The 20,241-nt window shown below is 39.8% G+C and overlaps 1 protein-coding gene across 3 annotated transcripts in view; it reads right to left on the reverse strand.

Moving 5' to 3' along the window:
* Window positions 1–16,659: 16,659 nt before the first annotated feature.
* Window positions 16,660–20,241, reverse strand: part of dyrk1b (dual-specificity tyrosine-(Y)-phosphorylation regulated kinase 1B) — a 161,830-nt gene continuing 158,248 nt past the window's right edge. For all 3 annotated transcript variants that reach the window (XM_033638833.2, XM_033638834.2, XM_033638832.2), the window contains exon 13: window positions 16,660–18,234. In XM_033638833.2, coding sequence (XP_033494724.1) covers window positions 17,719–18,234 — 516 coding nt within the window. In that variant the 3' untranslated portion in view covers window positions 16,660–17,718. The remainder of the gene's footprint in view (window positions 18,235–20,241) is intronic.

Here is a 20,241-nt window from a genome sequence, read left to right on the forward strand (position 1 = left end):
ACAGAAGGAAAACGACGGAGAAGAGAGCGGACGAGGGGAAGGAGAATGGCGGAGACGTCAGCTGGCAGTGAACGAGGAAATGATCGACAATATGCGCGAAATTCAAATCGAGCAGATGATGACTTATCTGAGGCAGTTGAGCACGACTGCTCTGTGAATGGATCAGAGATAGGCAGTTGGGCAGACATGGAATTTGATGAAGGGAGAGAGGAAGATAATGAGGGGGAAAGGAGAGGATACAAGGATATAAACCGAGGCAGACGAGCAAAAGGGAAAAGAGATCAAAAAGGGATGGCGATGAGAGTTATTACGAGAGTGAGGAAGGAGGGCGTGAACAAGTGCAAAGGATTAGACAAGAGAAGCTTATTGTAATAATAAGGCTTGATGAAAAGGGACAAGAACACATGAAGAAAATAAATCCATTCTTGCTAACAATGACTCTGGCTTGTAAGATAGGGGAAATACAATACGCAAAGGTTCTGAATGATGGGAATTTATTGGTGAGGTGTAATAGTGATGAACAAACTGAAAAAGCACTAAAATTAAAAGAGATAGGGAAAAACAAGGTGATGAGTACTGGGAGGGTGGGAGCACAAAATGGTGGAGGATGTAAAGGAGTGATAACGGGGGTGCCTATGAGTGTGGGGATGGAGGAGCTTAAGAGGAGTCTTAAAGGTGGAAAGGTGAAGGAAGCACAAAGGTTCAAAACAACAAAAGAGGGAGTGAAAAAATATAGTGAGACAGTGATGATTGAGTTTGAAGGAGAGAATGTGCCCAAGAGAGTGCTCCTGGGGTTTGTGAGTTTCCCAGTGGGAGTGTATGTGCCAAAACCATTAAGATGCTTTAATTGTCAAAGGTTTGGACACACTGCCATGAATTGTAAAGAGAAAAGGAGGTGTGCAAGGTGTGGGGGCGACCATGAGTATGGGAAATGCGGAACAGGGGTGCAGCCCAAATGCTGTAGCTGTGGAGGAGCTCATAGTGTGGCATATGGTGGGTGTGAAGTTATGAGAAGGGAAACGAATATCCAAAAAGTAAGAGTGGAAAGAAGAATCACCTATGCAGAAGCTGTGAGAGTGTCGAGAGCACAGAACAGAGATGTAAACGAGCAGAGAGCAGTGGAAGTTCAAGAGTCGCAACAAAGGACAACTGACAGGATGTATGTGGACAAAAGGGACTTGGTGACATTCATTGCAGGAGTGGTCAACAGTACAGCCGAAATAAAATCAAAAAATGTTAAAGCTCATTGTCAAAGCAGCAGTAAGTCACTTAGGATTAGTGGGACTGACGTGGGAAGAAGTGAGGGAGAACCTTACTAATCAGTCGAGCCAGGATACATCATGGGTGGGTTGATATTACTGATGGTAATTCTTTTACAATGGAATGCTAGGAGTTTACTGGCCAATGGCCAGGAATTCAAGCAATTCATTAAGGAAATGGCTGTAAGACCGGATATAGTGTGTGTTCAAGAAATCTGGTTAAAATCAAACTTAGACTTTGTGGTACATGGGTACACAGTGATAAGGAGAGACAGAAATCAGGGGGGAGGTGGAGGGTGTGCTACATTCATCACGCAAGATATTCCATATAGGGTGCTAGGAAAGGGGGATGATCAAGGATACATTGTGGTGGAAGTGTGGGAGAGAGGGGAGAAGGTGGTTATAGTAAACTATTATAACCCATGTAAAAGGTTGGTGTTGGATCGACTACTGGGGATACCAGGACAAGACAGACAAAAGATAATATGGTGTGCAGATTTTAATGCCCACAGTACAATGTGGGGGAGCTCACAAACAGACTCAAATGGGAAAGTAGTTGAAGAATTGATGGATGAAAGGAATTTGGTATGTATGAATGATGGGAGAGGAACCAGGGTCAACATAACTGCAGGTACTGAGTCAGCATTAGACATTACTTTAGTGTCTAGCTCCATTGCTGGAGTTAGTAACTGGGAGGTCTGGACAGATTCAACTGTAGGTAGTGATCACTACCCAGTGTCATGTTTGGTAGGAGAGAGAGTGGATGCAAATGATAATGCACAAATCTCAAAGTGGGTTTTTGCAAAGGCAAAATGGGATTCGTTCCAGGAGTTAAGTGAGGAAACAATGAATGGAATTGACATTTCTGGAGATATCGAGGAAATAAATAATCAGGTAACTTCAGGAATTATTAGAGCAGCAGAGGGCGCTATTCCCAGGAGTAAAAATAGGATGAATAGGAAGCTGGTACCATGGTGGACAGAGGAATGTCGTCAGGCTGTTAGAAATAGAAACAGAGCATTTAAACAACTTAAAAGAACTCATAACATGCAACATTTAATCCAGTATAGAAGGCACAGGCAGTAATGAGAAGAACAGTACGCCAGGCTAAAAGGGCAAGTTGGAGAAAATTTTGTGATAAAATAGGAAGAACAACACCTGTGGGAGAGTTATGGGGAATGATTAAGAAGATGGGGGGAGACAGAAGGGTATGGGATTATCCAGTCATGACGTCTGGGGAGGAAACAGCAGTCTCCAACAGAGATAAGGCAGAAATCATGGCAAAGGCATTTGCAAAGATACATAGTACAGATAACCTGTCAGAAGAGGGGAGGAGGAGAAGAGAGAGAACAATGATTCAGTATCCAGGTGTGTTAGACAGGAGGGAAGAAACAGGTGAAGCAATTGATGAACCATTTACATTGGCAGAATTGACGAGGGCCATAAATAAATCAAAACCAACATCTCCTGGGAAAGATATGATATGTTATGTGATGCTAAAACGCTTAGGGGAAGGAGCATTATTAAAGTTGCTGCAACTTTATAACAAAGTATGGAAAGAGGGAAGGTTACCAAGTGCATGGAAAGAGGCAGTAGTGATTCCTATAAGAAAGCCTGGTAAGGATCCTTCACAACCCACTAGCTATAGACCAATAGCGCTAACATCAAATCTGTGCAAAATAATGGAAAGGATGATAACAGAGAGGTTATTGTATGATCTTGAGAAGAGAGAAATGCTGGCAAGTTATCAAAGTGGTTTTAGAAAAGGAAGAAATACAATGGATGCAGTGATTAGGTTAGAAACTGAGATAAGAAAGGCACAGGCAAATAAAGAGTCAGTAGTTGCAGTGTTCTTTGACATCGAAAAAGCCTATGACATGATGTGGAAAGAGGGATTGTTAATAAAGCTGTGCAAGATGGGTGTAAGAGGGAAGGTTTTTAATTGGATTAAGGATTTTCTGTTTGGAAGGAAAATACACGTAAGAGTTGGATCAGATTTATCAAGTCAATATGTAGTTGAGAACGGGACTCCTCAAGGTAATGTGATTAGTCCGTTACTCTTTACTATTATGATAAATGATGTGTTCTCAAAAGTGCCAGAAGATATAGGTAGGTCACTCTTTGCGGATGATGGGGCTCTGTGGAAAAGAGGAAGGAATATCGCGCATGTAACTGGCAAAGTGCAAGGGGCTATTGATGAGGTGGTAGAGTGGGGTTGGGACTGGGGGTGTCGGTTCTCAGTGGAGAAAACCCAGACAGTTTTTTTTCAGCAGTAAAAGAATAGAGGAAGGAATGAAACTAAGGATGTATGGGAATGACTTAGAAAGAGTTGGAACATTTAAATTTTTGGGAGTAGTATTTGACTCACGGTTAACATGGGCAAGTCATATTAGCAGGATAGAAGAAAAATGTAAAAAAGTGATAAATGTATTGAGATGTCTGACAGGTAGGGAATGGGGAGCTAGTTGCTCAGCACTAAAAAGAATATATGTGGCTCTGATAAGATTGGTGTTTGATTATGGCAGTATTGCCTATGGATCAGCTGCCAGGTCTCATCTTAAGAAGTTGGATGTGGTTCAGGCACAGGCATTGAGAGTGTGCAGTGGGACTTTTAAAACAATGCCAGTACCTGCTCTACAGGTAGAGATGGGAGAGATGCCACTGGGGCTGAGAAGGAAGCAGCTGATGGTGAATTACTGGGCACATTTGCAGGGACACAGTGATTCTCACCCAACTAAAGAAGTCCTGCGGGAGTGCTGGGAGAATGGGAAAAGTCAGAGGGAAAATTTTGGGCAGGTAGGGAATGATGTGACAAATGAACTGGGAGTCTTAGGAGTGAGGATAAGCCCCACAGTAGTGTATCCAGCGATACCACCATGGTTGCTTGTGTTGCCTGATATAGACTTGTGTTTGTTAGAGCTTAAAAGAAAAGAAAAAGGTCAAATAGACTTGGTAAGTGCTTTTAAATGTCAAGTAATGGGAATGTATAGTGATTATACAATGGTGTATACTGATGGAGCTAAAGAACCTGAGACAGGAGTGACAGGATTTGGGGTGGCTGTGCCAGCAAAGGGAATTGGGATAAATAGAAGGTCGTCAAATATGTTAGGGGTCTACACGGTGGATATGCTGGCAGTGCTGGTGGTGTTAAGGTGGGTGGAATAGGCTAGATATACCAAGGTACTGATTTGCTCAGATTCTTTATCAGTTTTAGCAAGCTTGAAATCATTTCATTCTAATAGCCGTCAAGACATTTTATATGGAGTTTTGCAGTGACTTACTAAAATAGTGAATAGAGGGGGTCTGGTTAAATTTATGTGGGTACCAGCACATGTAGGGGTGAGAGGGAATGAGAGGGCAGATGAGTTAGCAAAGAGGGCGTTAAGGAAAGGAAGAATAGAAATGGAAGTAAGTATCAGTAAGGCGGAGGTTAAGAGTGTTATTTGGGGGAAAACCAATCAAATGTGGCAAGAGAGGTGGGACAGAGAGGGCAAAGGGAGGCATTTATTTCACATACAAAATTGCATCAGGGTCACTAGGGCAGGTATGGGGCACAGGAGAGAGGAAGTGGTGATAATGAGGTTAAGGCTAGGGCACTGTTCACTTAATAAGTCACTTAAACTGGTAGGGAAGCATCAGACAGGACTGTGTGAGAGGTGTCAGGAAGAGGAGGAGTCAGTGGGTCATGTACTTTTGAGGTGTAGGGCATATAGGGCACAGAGAGAGGTGATGAGGAATAGTCTGAGGAAGTTAGGGGTCCAAGAGTTTAATTTAAAAGGAGTCATGGAAATGAGTGAGAGAGCGCGAGTCAGGGTAGTAGTGAAGTTTTTAAGGGACACAGGGCTTTTTTATAGGGTATAAGGTAGGTTAGGAATGGTGTAGCTATATAGGGTAGGACTAAATGTGTGTGTGTGTGTGTGTTGTGGGGTGGGCCTATTGTCTGGTCCACACGCCAGAGCAGAAGGGGGCGGTAATGCACCTATTGCTGGATGCCACCCGCCGTAAAACAAAAAGAAAAAGAAGAGAAGAAGTGGGTTCCGGGCAAGATGGTGGAGCAGACAGGCTGCCGTTTCTAAGCTCTTACGCAGCTGCCCCGAAATTGACATGAAACTTGGAGTTTTGTTAGTCAGAAAAGAACAGGCGTTGAAGTAAGTGTTTGAATGAAAGATTGCTGCACTTAAAAGTATAACGTTGGAGATCAATACGGTACTATGAACCAACATGCCGACCGGAAAGCCTGAAGCTAAGCTAACTGCAGCCTTGGAAAATGCCAAGATGGCGGATCACGACTATTCACAGATAGATATAACAACCACTGGAGGTGTAAAGAGAAAATCCTCGCCTGTCACTCCAACGAAGAGCACTCCGCCGCCACCTTCAAAGGTAAAAAGCCCTCAAGAGCCACCTGTTGTCCCAAATGAGGCGCTCGTACAGGCTATTGAAAAGCTAACCGCTAAAATAGACAACTTTGGCGCTCAGCTAAGAGAAAACTCCGTCATAGTGGCTAACATTTCCAAGCTCGTGGAGATGAATGCAGCTGAGATTAAAGATTGCAAAGCTAAAATGCAATCAGTGGAAAAGGAAATGCCCCGGTTCGTTAAAGAAAATGAGGAACTGACAGAAAAAGTGACTGAGTTGGAGCGATACAAGAGGCGCTGGAACCTCAAAATTCATGGCCTGAAAGAAAAAGATGACGAACACATTCGAGACATCGTCATTGGTATTCTTTCAAAGATTGTGCCGCAGTGGGCTACGTCGATGGAAACCGTAGTTGACACCGTTCACCGCCTTGGGAGACGAGAGGAAGGGAAAAGCCGTCAACTCATCGTGCAGTTCACCATGAGATATCACCGGGATGCCTTCTGGAAGCTGTCCAAGAACTCTAAGATCTGTAAAGACTTGGGGATTCACTTCAAGCAAGATTTCTGCAAAGCTGACCGTGAGGCTCGTGCTGCTGCATGGCCGAAGATGGAGCAAGCCAGAGCTGCTGGGAAGACTGTGTACTATAGAGGACATGTGGGGTACATCAACGGATTTAGGGTTGCACTAGATTAGTTTATCTACACATTTCAACATGTGCCTTACACTCTCAGTTATATAAGAGTCCCTTGAAAGGCTCTATGTTTAAAATGTTTCCAGATTACTCAGGTTTTCTACTTTGATATGTTATAAGCTAAGTATTTTTATTACATGCTGCTGTTGAAAGTAGTTCTGAAATGTTCAGATGCACTTTATGTGGACCACAGTTTAAAGGTCGTGCGAGAGGTTAATAATATAACTTGAAAGATGCACTATTTTTCCAAAATTATATTCTACCACTTATCTCACTTATTAGTGCTGTTTACATTCATAAGCTCATTAAACCACTTACTACAGAAGGACAAGAAGATCTGTTCTCCTACTATTACTAAGTTCAATAGTGTTGGATTGGGGAAGTACAATAGTGCTTATTTCCAAAACAAATGTCCATACTTTCTTACTGAATTTACATCTCCTTCTTTTATGTCTTTTTTCAGTTCTACATTCTCTTTTGTTTAACTTAATGCTAGGGGTCTTAGAGATTCTATAAAAAGAAAATCAACCTTCCTTTTTTGCAAAAATGAAAAAGTGCAATGTATCTCCTACAAGAGACACACTCAAATGACATGGATGAAAAATTTTGGTCAAATCAATGGGGTGACAAAATTCTTTTTAGTCATGGCACAAATAGATCAGCAGGTGTCGCCATACTATTAAACAACTTCCCTGGGAAAGTTTTGACCACAAATGGAGATTCTTTAGGTCACTGGATACTATGTGTTCTTGAGGCAAATGATGACTTTCTGATTCTAGGTAACATTTATGGGTACAATAACCCTAACCAAAACAAAAATATGTTCTCTGAAATTACAAAAACAATTAAGGATCTTTGTCAAAGGTATCCTACTAACAACTTTATTTTTGGTGGTGATTACAACATGGTGATGGATGAATGGCTAGTCAGATCTCCCTCCAAATACCAAAGACACTTTTACAATCCTCTGTTGCTTGATTTTTGTAGTGTGTTTAACCTAAAAGATGTATGGCGATTTGATAATCCTTATACCCAAATCTACATGTGGTTCAAACCAGATGGCTCAATCAAATCCAGAATTGATTTTTGGTTGGTGTCAGATAATAGGCCTGGGCTGGATCCAACTTCCATAATTTCTGCTGCACCTTTAACAGATCACTGTTTGATTAAACTTAATTTTATGTCCACAAACAAATGCTTTAAAAAACGTTATTGGAAATTTAATTCAAACCTCCTGAAAAGTGAGCGTTTCTGCCAAGAAATTATTACAATGATCAATAATATAACCACAGATTCAAACCTCTTAACCTATAGAAGCAAATGGGAATATTTAAAATACAAACTACACCAGATTTCTATTTCAAATAGCAAAATATTAAGCAGGGAAAGTAAGGAAAAAGAGATGGAAATCATCACAGAAATAAACAGTATATGTAATAAATCATCTCTAAATGAGAACAGCAAACAAAAACTTATACTCTTGCAATCGTCACTGGATAACATCTATCTTTCTAAAGCCAAAGGAGCATATATTAGATCAAGAGCGAAATGGATAGAAGAGGGAGAGAGGAGTTCTGCATACTTTTGTAGACTGGAAAAAAGGAGACAAGAAGGAAATGCAATAAGAACACTACTGATAGATAATCAAGAATGTACTGAAAATGTAGGAAATCTTTAAATTTTACAGTGAACTGTACTCCTCTTCTTATTCACCCTCAGATGCTGATGCTTTCTTTGAGCATATTAAAAAGTGAATCCCCAGAATTGATGAGTATTTCAAAAGCATGTGTGAGGCTGAGATAAGTATGGATGAAGTGGAAAAAGCCATAAAATGCTTAACATTAGACAAGTCCCCGGGCTCAGATGGTCTAACAAGCAACTTCTATAGACATTTCTGGGTACATCTTAAAGATCTCTTTTTTTGTATGTTAAAAGAAATATCTAAATCTCATATTCTTCCAACTACTATGAAGCAGGGGTTGATCACTCTCATCCCTAAGCCTGGTAAAGATTCCAAATTAATTGACAACCTTAGACCCATAACCTTGCTCAATACTGATTACAAACTATTAACACATTTATGCAAACAGACTGAAATCTGGTATTACACAAATTATCTCAGATACACAATCTGGTTTTATTAAAGAACGATCAATTCATAATAATATACGGCTTGTGCTTGACTTGCTGGAGTACAACCATCTAATTGAAGATGAAGGTTTTATTTTGTTCTTAGAATTTTTTAAAGCGTTCGATACAGTCGAACATAAGTTTATTTTTAGCACCTTAGAACTATTTGGTTTTGGAGAAAACTTCATTAACATGATTAAACTAATTTATAAGGATACTAACAGTGCAGTCATACTACCACAAGGAACATGTCCAAGATTCTCAGTTAATAGAGGAATTAAGCAAGGCTGTCCCATTTCTCCCTTACTATTTATCACAGCAGCAGAAATGCTTTCTATTCTTATAAAAAACATAGATTTTGAAAATTTGATGGTGTTTGGCAAACAACTGGCAATTAGCCAACTGGCTGATGACACAACCATATTCATGAAAAATACTGAACAAATCCCCAAAGTCCTCAATACAATTAATTTCTTTTCCAAGGCATCTGGACTAAAATTAAACCTTAAAAAATGTGAATTATTACCAATACATAGTTCCCCTCTAACAACAATTCATAATATCCCTGTTAAATCAACCGTTAAATACTTAGGCATACACATTACTAAGGACATTAACACTCTAGATAACCTCAACATTTGGAATACTTTAGATAAATGTAAATCATATTTAAATATGTGGTCTCAAAGAGACATCTCTATTATTGGTCGAATTTTCCTCACAAAAATGGAATGTCTCTCAAGATTCATTTACCCAGCCGATTCGCTATCACTCTCTAAAAGTGCAATAAAGACTATAAACCAAGCAAACTTCAATTATATATGGAATAGGAAAACACACTACATCAGAAAAGGAATTACGGTTAAAAGATACGAGGAGGGAGGTCTTAAAGCCATCGATATAGATTGTATTAATGGCACCATTAAAATTAATTGGCTAAGATCCTTGTTAAGAGATGAAAGTAGCCAATCGTTCTACATCCCAAACCATATTTTTATGAGTTTAGGAGGAATTAACTTTCTCCTTAGATGTGATTTTGATCTGAAAAAGATCCCCATCAAATTATCTGCCTTCCATCAACAGGTTTTACTATACTGGAAAATGATTTTCAAGCATAATTTTAGTCCCCATAACACCCCATTATGGAATTGCAGGTATGTCTTACTTAGAAATAAATCCATTTTTTACCAAAATTGGTTAGAGAAAGGAATATGGTCTGTAATGCATCTGTTACATAACACTGGAAATATTATACCCTTTGCAGAATTTTGTTCCAAATTTAATCTTAATGACAGAAGGCAATACAATAATATAATCAAAGCAATTCCTCAATCTATAATTATAATGTCCAGTAACTTACTTCAGAGTAATATTAACCCAAATCTTCCTTCACTTTTGGTGAATGGTCATAATCTCAATAGCTTAAAGTTGCCTAATGTCACAATCCGGCAAATCTTTATTAAAGAATTATATCCATTCTCAACAAACAGAAACTCAATTCTACAATTATTCTCTAAAAAGGAAGCTGAGAATTTAAGGGCCAAATTCTTTAAGTATCCAATTGCACCAAAAATGAAGGAAGTTCACTTTAAAATTCTTAATGGAATATACCCTTCTGCTGAATTTTTACGATGTCGTTTTGGTTTTGAGCATAACAATTGCTCATTCTGTGATGATGAAATTGAAACCACAGAACATTTATTTTATGATTGCAAGTTTATTAATGTCTTTTGGGAAGATTTACATGACTGGTTGTTCCCCAAATTTGTCAATTTCTCTAATTTAACAAAAGAGAATATTTTATATGGCATACCTGTAAAAGATCCAACACATGATCTGGGAATTAACACAATCATCATCCTTGCAAATTTTTTTATACATAAGAACAAATTCATGAAAACAAAAACCCAAATCTATGTTTTTCATAAGGAGCTGTGTCATTATTTCTCATCTTTAAAATGTATGGAGAAAAAGACGGCTGTGAAGCTTCGTAATTTAGTAGAGGAGCTTAACTTCACGGAGTTCCCCTAGCTCTCTCCCCTTTATTTCCTATTTCTTTACTTAATAAGTTTTTTGTTGTTGTTGTAGTTGTTTCTTTAATTTACTTATGTATTTATTTTCTTTACTCTCAGTAATTGGGTAAACTTTTACTGTGACATTCTGACTATTTGTATTTGTATTTGTATATGCTTGTCTGTAGCCTATTTGGTTGTATAACACTGTTCTATGCCAAATTGTATTGTAAATTTGTCAATTAAAATAAAAAAAATACAAAAATCATCTGCGGCCGGTGTCGTGCCAAAAACTGATGTTCCGACACAAACTAGCCGTTTCTCAATATACGTTCTTGTGCGGACTTGTGTTCTTGTGGACTTCTGACACGTCATCAGTCACAGCCCAAATATTGTTCCAATTCAAAGTTCACATCTAGCCAAGTTCAGTCCAAATTCCCGGATGTGTTCTCGCCACACCAGAGATAGTGGATAAATTGGATATTTATCCAATATCTCTGGCCACACCCATTTCACCGGTGATGCATCGGAGCAGACTTGTGTGGACTTCAGACAGCCAGGTATCCCAGCATGCATTTCGCAACAATCGTCGGAAAATGACAAGTGAGGGAAAGGCACACAATTGTAAGCCATACCGATATGTTACTGTTGTTTTGTCACATAATGTAGCGTTTTCATGCGTAGTTTAAACGTCAGACCCGTGGTCGATGTTTTAATATAGAGCCCAGTTGAATGTGACTGAGGTCCGCTAGATGACAGCGGTGTCAGCGCTGATAGATAATAAACGTGTGTATGAGCGCTCAGGCTGCCCCAGAGAGCAGCCTCTCTCGAGTAGTCCTTTTGAAATTCGTGGCTGGTATCTCTGTAGTGGTTAAATATGAAATGCAATTCGTTTGGGGTATGTCTAATGGGCAATATTCAGTCTCAGTATAAGATATTCTTATATTATTAAATATTGTAACATGTTATTGTTTTTTGCATTCTTTTGCTTATTTAGGCCTATGTGTTTTTACCATTCAATAATGATTTTAAGAATTTATTGTAATTTATTTTAATTAAAAAACACATGACTACTAAGAGACACAAAATGACTACAAATGACATGATGCAAAACAGCCACAAATACCCGTTTTCTACCAGAATTATGACATACACGCAGTTTCTTTAAACATGGGTAAACCCACTAAAATAGGTGATTGACTCCTTTCCCGTTGCCAGTAGACCAGAGCTGTGTGTGTGTGTGTGTGTGTGTGTGTGTGTTTTTTTATGTGTCACAATGGATGTCACAGTTTATGGTAAACAGGTCAGAAATCTTTTTTTTTTCCTTCTTTTTTTGTATCTCACGTTCAATGTCACAGACAGGCTGGAAAACAGGTTGCATGAAGGTCAGTGAAAATTTTACGATGCTAGCTTCTTTTTATATATCTCTCTTGCTTATTCAGTTTGTTTTTCAAACTCGGTGCAGACTATTTTGGATCAGTGTTTGAGCGCTGCTTGAGTGGACACAGACAGTATTTTGTGGTGGCATGTCATTGCATCTTGCTGGTTAAGAGGCAACAATTAGTGTATTCACCCAGGTGTCAGCATCCTTACCCAGGTCTAATGACTACAGAGTCATTAGACCTGGGTAAGGATGCTGATTTTAACCTTCCCCATCACATTAAAAAGCTAGATGTGTTAGCAGGTGTTTTGTGCAGGGGGAAAGGTGCTTAAGAGCCATGAATAACCTCAAAGAGTTGTGAACCAATTACAAAGGGACAGACAGCAACTACAAATGATGTGATGCAAAACATCCACAAAGATGCAATATGACTACAGAGTAATAAAAAAAACACATTGTTTGTAGTCATTTTGTGTCTTTTTTTAATCTGTTTGTTGCTTGTATGAAGGAGGGGTGGGGGACTTTTTACATGTGTATGCCCAGGGGCCCATTGTCTCATGGTCCAGCCATGGCTAAAGGCTAAATAAATGTGGGAATTATCATTGCCTTTGGCATTTTGTCAGTAGTAAAGAGTGAGAATTTACTTTTTTGTTTCTATGATTATGTGATACGCTTAAAAAAGAAAGCTAAAAGTAATGTAAGGCTTAATGCTGATCAGAATACTGCATGCATAATTTACAGGGAGCCAATTAACAGTGTGTGGGTTCTTCAGGTCTACATTTCCACCGATTGTCACGGAACTGCCTCATGTTAGTCTGACCTGCAGTGATGGAATTAGTGTTAAAGCCTGAACACTGTCAGGAATCCTTAGCATCATTAAAATGCAGCTATAATTACCATTCATAATAGGTGCAGTGTTCAGTGTGGTGAAGAGTAGCACTGCAAAGTGACTGTACTGACCTACAAAAATATCTATTGCTCATCATTACATGTCACTTTACTGTTCAGTAAGTTTGTCCCTGTCAGGATCATGTAGGAATGATGACTTGATTTTTCCCGTGATCAATTCTGATGGCCGGTAGTCAAGCTTTGATCAGATCCTGTGATTGTGAAGCGAGCAGCATAGGTTACCATGGTGACTTACATCAGCTAAAAGTGAACCAGCTTCATGATACCAGCAAACCTGGGTTAAGCCCAAACACAATCTTGCTTATGGTACAGGCTCCTGCTCCAGAGCAGGCTAACTGTGCAGCATCTGTTACCATAGTGATCATCTCTGGTTGTCACTGTAGCAACCTTCTCTCTTGCTGACCAAAGAGAACTCTGTACAGTACTGATGTAATCTGTCATACAGTGTGTCGTTGTCTACTTTCTCACATATACACATGGACCAAAGTATAACCTGGAGTGTTTTTAATCCACCACATTACAAAATGTAATACTAATATTCAGCTCAGTGGCTTCCTACTGAAACATGATGCACATTTATGGAAACTGACTCACAATATTTAGGAAATACATGATCTGTCTCAGCCAACCATTTCATAAACACAACATTTTTTGCTACCATTTTTCACAGGTTCAAATTATAGATTTAAGACTTTCCATGCTCAGTAGATAAATATCTCTTAAATTTTGGTCACAAATCTGCTAAATCCGTGTTAGTGAGCATGTCTCCTTTTCCAAGATAATCTATCCACCTGACAGGTGTGGTATATCAAGATGCTGATTTAGCATCATTACTACACAGGTAATAACAACACTGATGGTCACAATAAAAAATGAACATTCAGTTCACAGGCAACAGCTCTGGTGGACATTCCCGTAGTCAGCATGCCAATGACACGCTCCCTCAAAACTTGGGACATCTGTGTCATTGTGTTTTGTGATCAAACTGCACATTTTAGAGTGTCCTTCTATTGTGATAATCCCAAGACACACCTGTGTAATAATGATGCTGTTTAATCAGCATCTTGATATGTCACACCTGTCAGGTGGATGGATTATCTTGGAAAAGGAGAAGTGCTCACTAACACAGATTTAAACAAATTTGTGACCAAAATTGGAGAGAAACATATCTACTGAGTGTGTGTAAAAAGTCATCATCTTTAACTTAATCCTGTGAAAAATGAAAGCAAGAGAATAAAAATGTTGCTTTAAAATCTTTGTTCAGTGTATAATGCAGCTGAGTAGACCTCTGTCACTCCGAGCTGAGACATGCCAGCTGTCACTTCTGACATATTTTTCTGTTATCTCCTAAATCAGGTTCATTGTGCTCCCAGTATGTTGAACTTCTGGTGTTTTTTGGGGGGTTGAAGCTGTAAAAGCAAAATGACAGCACTACAAGAGTTATTTCAAGAGGAAATTTGGGACTTGCATAATAAAAACACAGCAAAACAATTACTACAGGTGCTGCGAAATCCACCAAAACAGATTATCACTTGTAAATGATTGTTTGAATCTTAAAATTTTTCCTCTTAGGAATGTCACCTAGAGACAACCAGAAAAAAATTAATCAATCAAAATTGAAATATGATAAAGTGTCAGTGTGACAAACCAAACTGAACTTAGATTACATATGTATATATGAATGAGCCTGAAAGTTTTCAATATCAAATCAATGTGACAGTATGAAGTAAACAATTATATTTCTAAAAGTTATGACCACAAAATTGTTAACAAATCCAATAAATTTGAAATCTCAGTTCATTATCATGAAATGTTTTCCTTCTTGGTTCTTTTCACAACAGTGTGATGTAGCTCAATTTAACTTTATTCTTTTCCAAATTTTGCCAATGACACAATGGGCCTCATGCACCAACATTCTCTTAAATGTATCTTGTATTTTCTCTAAATTTTCTGTGAAGAGAAAAAATAAGAGAAGTCAGCTCCAGATGCACCAAATGTTCTTAACCACCCAAATCTGCTCTGACTGGCCCAGGTGTGCTGAATGAATGAATCCCATCATAAGTCACCTATTAGCATAGGTTAACACCCCCGAAACACTATATAAGGGCAGATGTTGCTGTGAGCCAAGATTCTGACACATGTCCAAGAATTGATGAGATGCCACCAACCCCCAATTTGAATGGCTGAAACCATGAAATGTTTTAGCATGAAAAATGACAAAATATCAAAATAGTTGCCTATTGAATTTCTAAATACTTGTTTCAGCTGCACTCATACATTTCATGGTTTGTGCACAACAATCTTAATTCATAAAGTAATTAGTTACTAAAATCATCAAATAATAGTAGTGGAGTAAAAAGTACAATATTTTCATCTTAAAGGATAACTTCGGCATTTTTTTAAATAATAATAATACAATCAAAGAAATAAATAAAAATAATAAAAAATACATTTTCTATAAACTACTCCTGTTATTATAATCTCTCCAACTCTCACTCATGGGTCCACTGTTGTCTGACTGCAACAACTGACATCTCACGATATTTCAGAGAGACCTCTGCTTCGCAAGGCAGTAACAAACAGACCGGATCAAGTGAAAGGTAAAGAGACACTTTAGACACTTATAATAACACTCTGAGCCGCTCTGTGCCAAAATAACACTTTTAATGGACATACGGGGATGATGTTTAATTGGCCCGTGTGCTTCATCACAGCTCATTCTGCTGCTGCCGGCCACCACCCGCTTCCTAAATACCAGACCAATTTAAAAAAGTGTTGTTCACATTAGTCTCTTTGACCAATTTACATGGGGAAATAGGGTCCAACTTGAAAAATGCTGCAGTTATCTTTTAAGTGTAGTGGGACAGAAGTAAAAAGTAGCATGAGATCAAAATACTCAAGTAAAAGTACCTCAAATACGTGCTTAATTTCAGTAATTGAGTAAATGTACTTAGTTACTGGTCAGCAGAGGGACGCACAAAAACTACAATTACAGTAACTGGGATCAATGGACCAAGTACAGTAGTGTTTCTTTAGCCCACAAATGTAATAATCCAATCCAAGTCCTCTAAAACATAATGTAAATTTCATAATATGATATTTATACATTATTTAATCCCTCAAATTTAAACTGTATGTTTCCTTGCGTTGGTCAAACTCTCTTTGGAATGTGAAACAAGATATTTTCCTCTTATCTTGGTCAAAGTGCTCTTGACCACTCGTAAAATATTCTCTCCCCTAAGAGAAGAGCAAAAATAAGAAAATGTGGGTGGATCCCAGAAATCAGTGGGTACTAACAAAATAAGAACTAATCATGGATACAAAAAAAAATGTGAACATTTGTAAGTGAGTCACTTCCTGCATGAGGCCTGTTGTTTTACTTAAAACACTTTTCATCACAGTCTTTGTCTGCCTATCAAGACAACAGCCAGTTACCAATTGGCTGTCTGCTCATTCAGACCAAAGCAACAGCCAATACTGGTTCATGGTCACATGGTATATTTTTTGTATGTGATTATTTATTGTATTACCTTTGTTAAATATTGAATCCTGCATGACATGAGCTCTGCGTGGTCCTGTAGGAGGTGGAAAGGCACCAGAGAAGCTAAGCGTCAGAGCGTCCATCCATGATGAGCTTCGTCACGAACACATGTGGTCATAAGGTGGTGGATCAGATTAGTAGGAAGAAAAGCGGAGAGCTGGTGTTTGTTTGACTTTGGTGTGCAAAAGTATACTCTTTATTCTTATTATATATCCAACTTTATTTTGCCCCAACCCCTCCCCTCCACCCAGCCCCCACAACTGGTGGCATTCCCATGTCACCAGTTACTGTCACTGTTACAATAGCCAATCAGAGCTCACCTGCAGAAAGAAGGCAACCAAACAAAGAAGAGCAGAAAAAAGGGTTACTTTCAGTTTGTTTTTTCTTGTTAAATAGTAATAAATACATTGAGATGCAGTGGTTCTTACTTTATCCTTTTCTCTTAAGCAGAAGGGTTAAAAAGTTTTTTTTTTTTTATTTCTGTTTCTATTTCTTTTTATTTCTTTATTGATCTGTGTTGGATCTTTAGCAGCAATCCGGACCAGTTGTCATGGTGATTAGCAGCACAGAGAGGAGGAGCTGTCTGGAGGAGAAACACAACAGGAGAAGGAGGAGAGGAAGAAGAAAGCAGGGGGAGGGAGAGGATGAGGAGGAGAAGGAGATCCCTATAAGCGCCAGGAAGGCATCAGTGTCCTGCCACCTTCTCCTCCCTCCACCTCCCTCCCTCTCTCTGAACTCTCTGTCCCAACCAGGTGGAGAGTGGTAGACAGAGGAAGGACACAACCTCTAAGAAAAAGTGAGTTGAACACAGACAGGAGAGAGAATCCATGAGTTCTGAATCACACATATGTTGGTGTTTTCTCCCTTTAAAACCAGCTTCTGTCTTCTTGACGCAGCAGTATGTGTGTGTGTGTGTGTGTGTGTGTGTGTGTGTGTGTGTGTGTGTGTTAAAACTGCTCGTCTCTAGGGACTGTAAATATGAATACAAATGTCATAACTAACCAGTGTGAACATAAATATGCGATCTTCCACTGACAGCCAGCATGCGGAGTAAAATGGAAAAGCATGGCTCCTCTCTCTTTCCTCTTCATCCTCCTCCTCCTCTCCAGGCTTAAACAACAACCAAGTAGAACACACAACTCCTCAAACCCGAGAAAAATCAAATAATATTAAACAACAATAATATTAATAAAAACAAACTCGTCACAATCATTCCTTTCCAATTACAGTCGCAACAAAAGACAACAAACTAAAACAGGATAAAAGGAGCGTTTTCCCAGCATCTTCCTCCTTCCTCCTCCTCCTCTCATGCAGTACAAACTGTCTCCTTCAGCACAAAGTTCACCTCTTTGTCTCTGAACTCTGGCTGTATGTGTGTAGTTGTAGTAGTTGTAGTTAAAATTGTATGGCTTTAGGGCATGGTTCAGGTTTTATCAAGAGTTGGCTGGCCCCTCGTCTGAGTCTGGCCTCCCTCTGCCCCCTGCAGCGGGGTTATTGTTGTTGGAGGCAGGGTAGTAGTCCTCAGGGGGCGGGGCTTGTGGCCCTGGGGCGGTGGGGGCCGTCCGAGTCCGGAAGGCAGACAGTCCGATTGGCAGAGCAAGGGGCAGGGAGGCAGAGCCAAATTGAGAGGCCTCCATGGAAGACACCGCCCCCAGGTGGTGCAGCCCTAGGGACACGCCCACATCCATGCTGTCACTCATCTGGGGCGAGGATCCCTGCTGGCCCCCCCCTCCACCAATGCCAGTCTGTCCGCCCTGCCGCAGGCCACGCCCACCGTTCCCATGGTGGGAGTAGGTTGGGTGTGGGTGGTGAGGCGGGTCCAGGAAGTGGCGCTGGTGTTGTTGGGAGGCAGCCGGCTTGTGGAGCAGCAACTGGGTGTATGCTGGGTCCTGACCCCCACCTCCACCATCACTGCCTGGCCACATCCTCATCTGCTGCTGGGAGGGAGCCTGGTGGACAGAGTAGGGGACACAGAGGTGAGACGCTGTGCTCTAATGGAGGGACATGAATTTTTTACACAGAGATTGTGCTATAGAGCTGCTATGAAGTGCCTTCTTCCTTTGCTTTTTTACACAGAACCAAAAGAGAGCATCATGCCATGATTTTAGATAGCATGCCAGCATCGTGGAATCAAAAGAGGCATGACGGGCGCCGGTGGCTTAGTGGTAAAGCAGGCTCCCCATGTATAAAGCTGTTGCCGCAGCGGCGTGGGTTCGGCTCCGGCCTGTGGCCCTTTGCTGCATGTCACTCCAGTTTAAAAGGGACTACATTATGCATCTGTTGTCTCTAGTCAGATTTAGAGCAGGTGGAGAACAGCAAACTAAAATCAAAGTTCAGAATACTTTTAGGGGTTAGCAGTAGGGTTGGGAATCTCTCTGTGATAGACGATTTGATACGTATCTAGATACACGGGTTACGATACGATTCAAAAACTATATATTTTTAATACAGAACGATTCAATACAATTCTACGGTTAACATTTGTTGATGTAGACATTAATCATACATTATAAAATAAAGAAGCCAATTCTATAAAAGTGACATTCTTACAGTGTTTTCAAATTTGTAAAAGACCACATCCCCAAGCATTGGTGCTGTATAGCACTGGCAAAAATAAAATAAAAAGACAAACAACAACAAAATCACATGTCAAATGTATTTATTTTTAGACATGGACCAAAAAGAGTCTTGCTGAATGAATTTTGTTGGATGGGATCAATATAAAAATGAGAAGAAGTTCTAAACTTTAAGTGAAGTGAACTTTAAGTAAAATTTAAGTGTTTTAAACCTACTTGTTGTGTTGTTTTTATTGTATTGTTTGTGTTTTTGTATGTATCTTATATGGACTTGAGTCTGGAATAAAGTTTATCATAACGCTGTACAATATAAACATAAAGCAGAATAAAATAATAACATGCAATGTAGAGGCAGAATCTGACATCTCCTGTTATTAGTTGATATCATGGACTGTGATGACTAGCAGCTTATCACTGACAGCATGTCAGACTATTTCTCTGTGTTTGCTACACTCTGTGTTTGTCATTTATAAAAAGATAAATCACTTTTCTATAATACATCAATGATATTTCAATGGAATAAATTACTTATTGACTTATTCATACTTCAAAAACAGCATCAATAAGTGATTAACATAGGGGGGGATCAAAATAAAATAAATAAATAAAATAAAAATCAACCAGCCACCCTCCTCCCCTGACAAGTAAAGAACAGTCCCTAAAGTGCGGTGAGGTTTGTGGAAATGTGAACGGCTCGTTTCTCCTCTGACACATCACATACCTGTGTGCTGCCACGGCTCGGCTGTTCAGGTATTTCTGGGCAGTCATGACACCGACGAAGACTTCTTGGACCTGGAGCCGGGCTTCTCGGTTGCCGGTAAGCCGTTATCTTGCTCCGTGGAGCACTATGGTCGCTGTATTTGACAGGAATACGTATTTCTGTCTGTGTCTGTGACCCCCGTTCAACCCACAACTGGCAGGATTCGCCTTTCGTTTCTGCTGCGGCTTGGCTGCTCCCTGGTTTATCCAACCAGCATTAACTTCTGTTCCTCATCTCCACCGGTCAAGCTGGCGCTGATGTTTACATCCATTATTGTTGTCAGTAATGCCTGCTATGGAGCATGCCGCTGGCTCTCGCGTTGTTTTAGAGATGCAAACTGTTAAAGCCAGTCAACCGATTGCTAGTCTCGCGATACCCGATCCATGACTCTACAATCGATTAATCTAAGGATCCATGGCTGATTCGTATTGATTGAGGAGGCTGCTACCGACGCAGCCGTATCTCTCGCTTGTCAAACCAGATGTCCGGTCGTATCGGTTAATTGTTCCCAACCCTAGTTAGCAGCAGTGCTGTCGATCATGACTGCTCAAGAATTTCACTACTGCATCTATATCAACTAGGACAATAAATCCTTTAAAACACACACCTGAACAATACAC

This window comes from Epinephelus lanceolatus, chromosome 10, assembly GCF_041903045.1.
Source record: "Epinephelus lanceolatus isolate andai-2023 chromosome 10, ASM4190304v1, whole genome shotgun sequence".
NCBI classification, from domain to species: Eukaryota; Metazoa; Chordata; class Actinopteri; order Perciformes; family Serranidae; genus Epinephelus; species Epinephelus lanceolatus.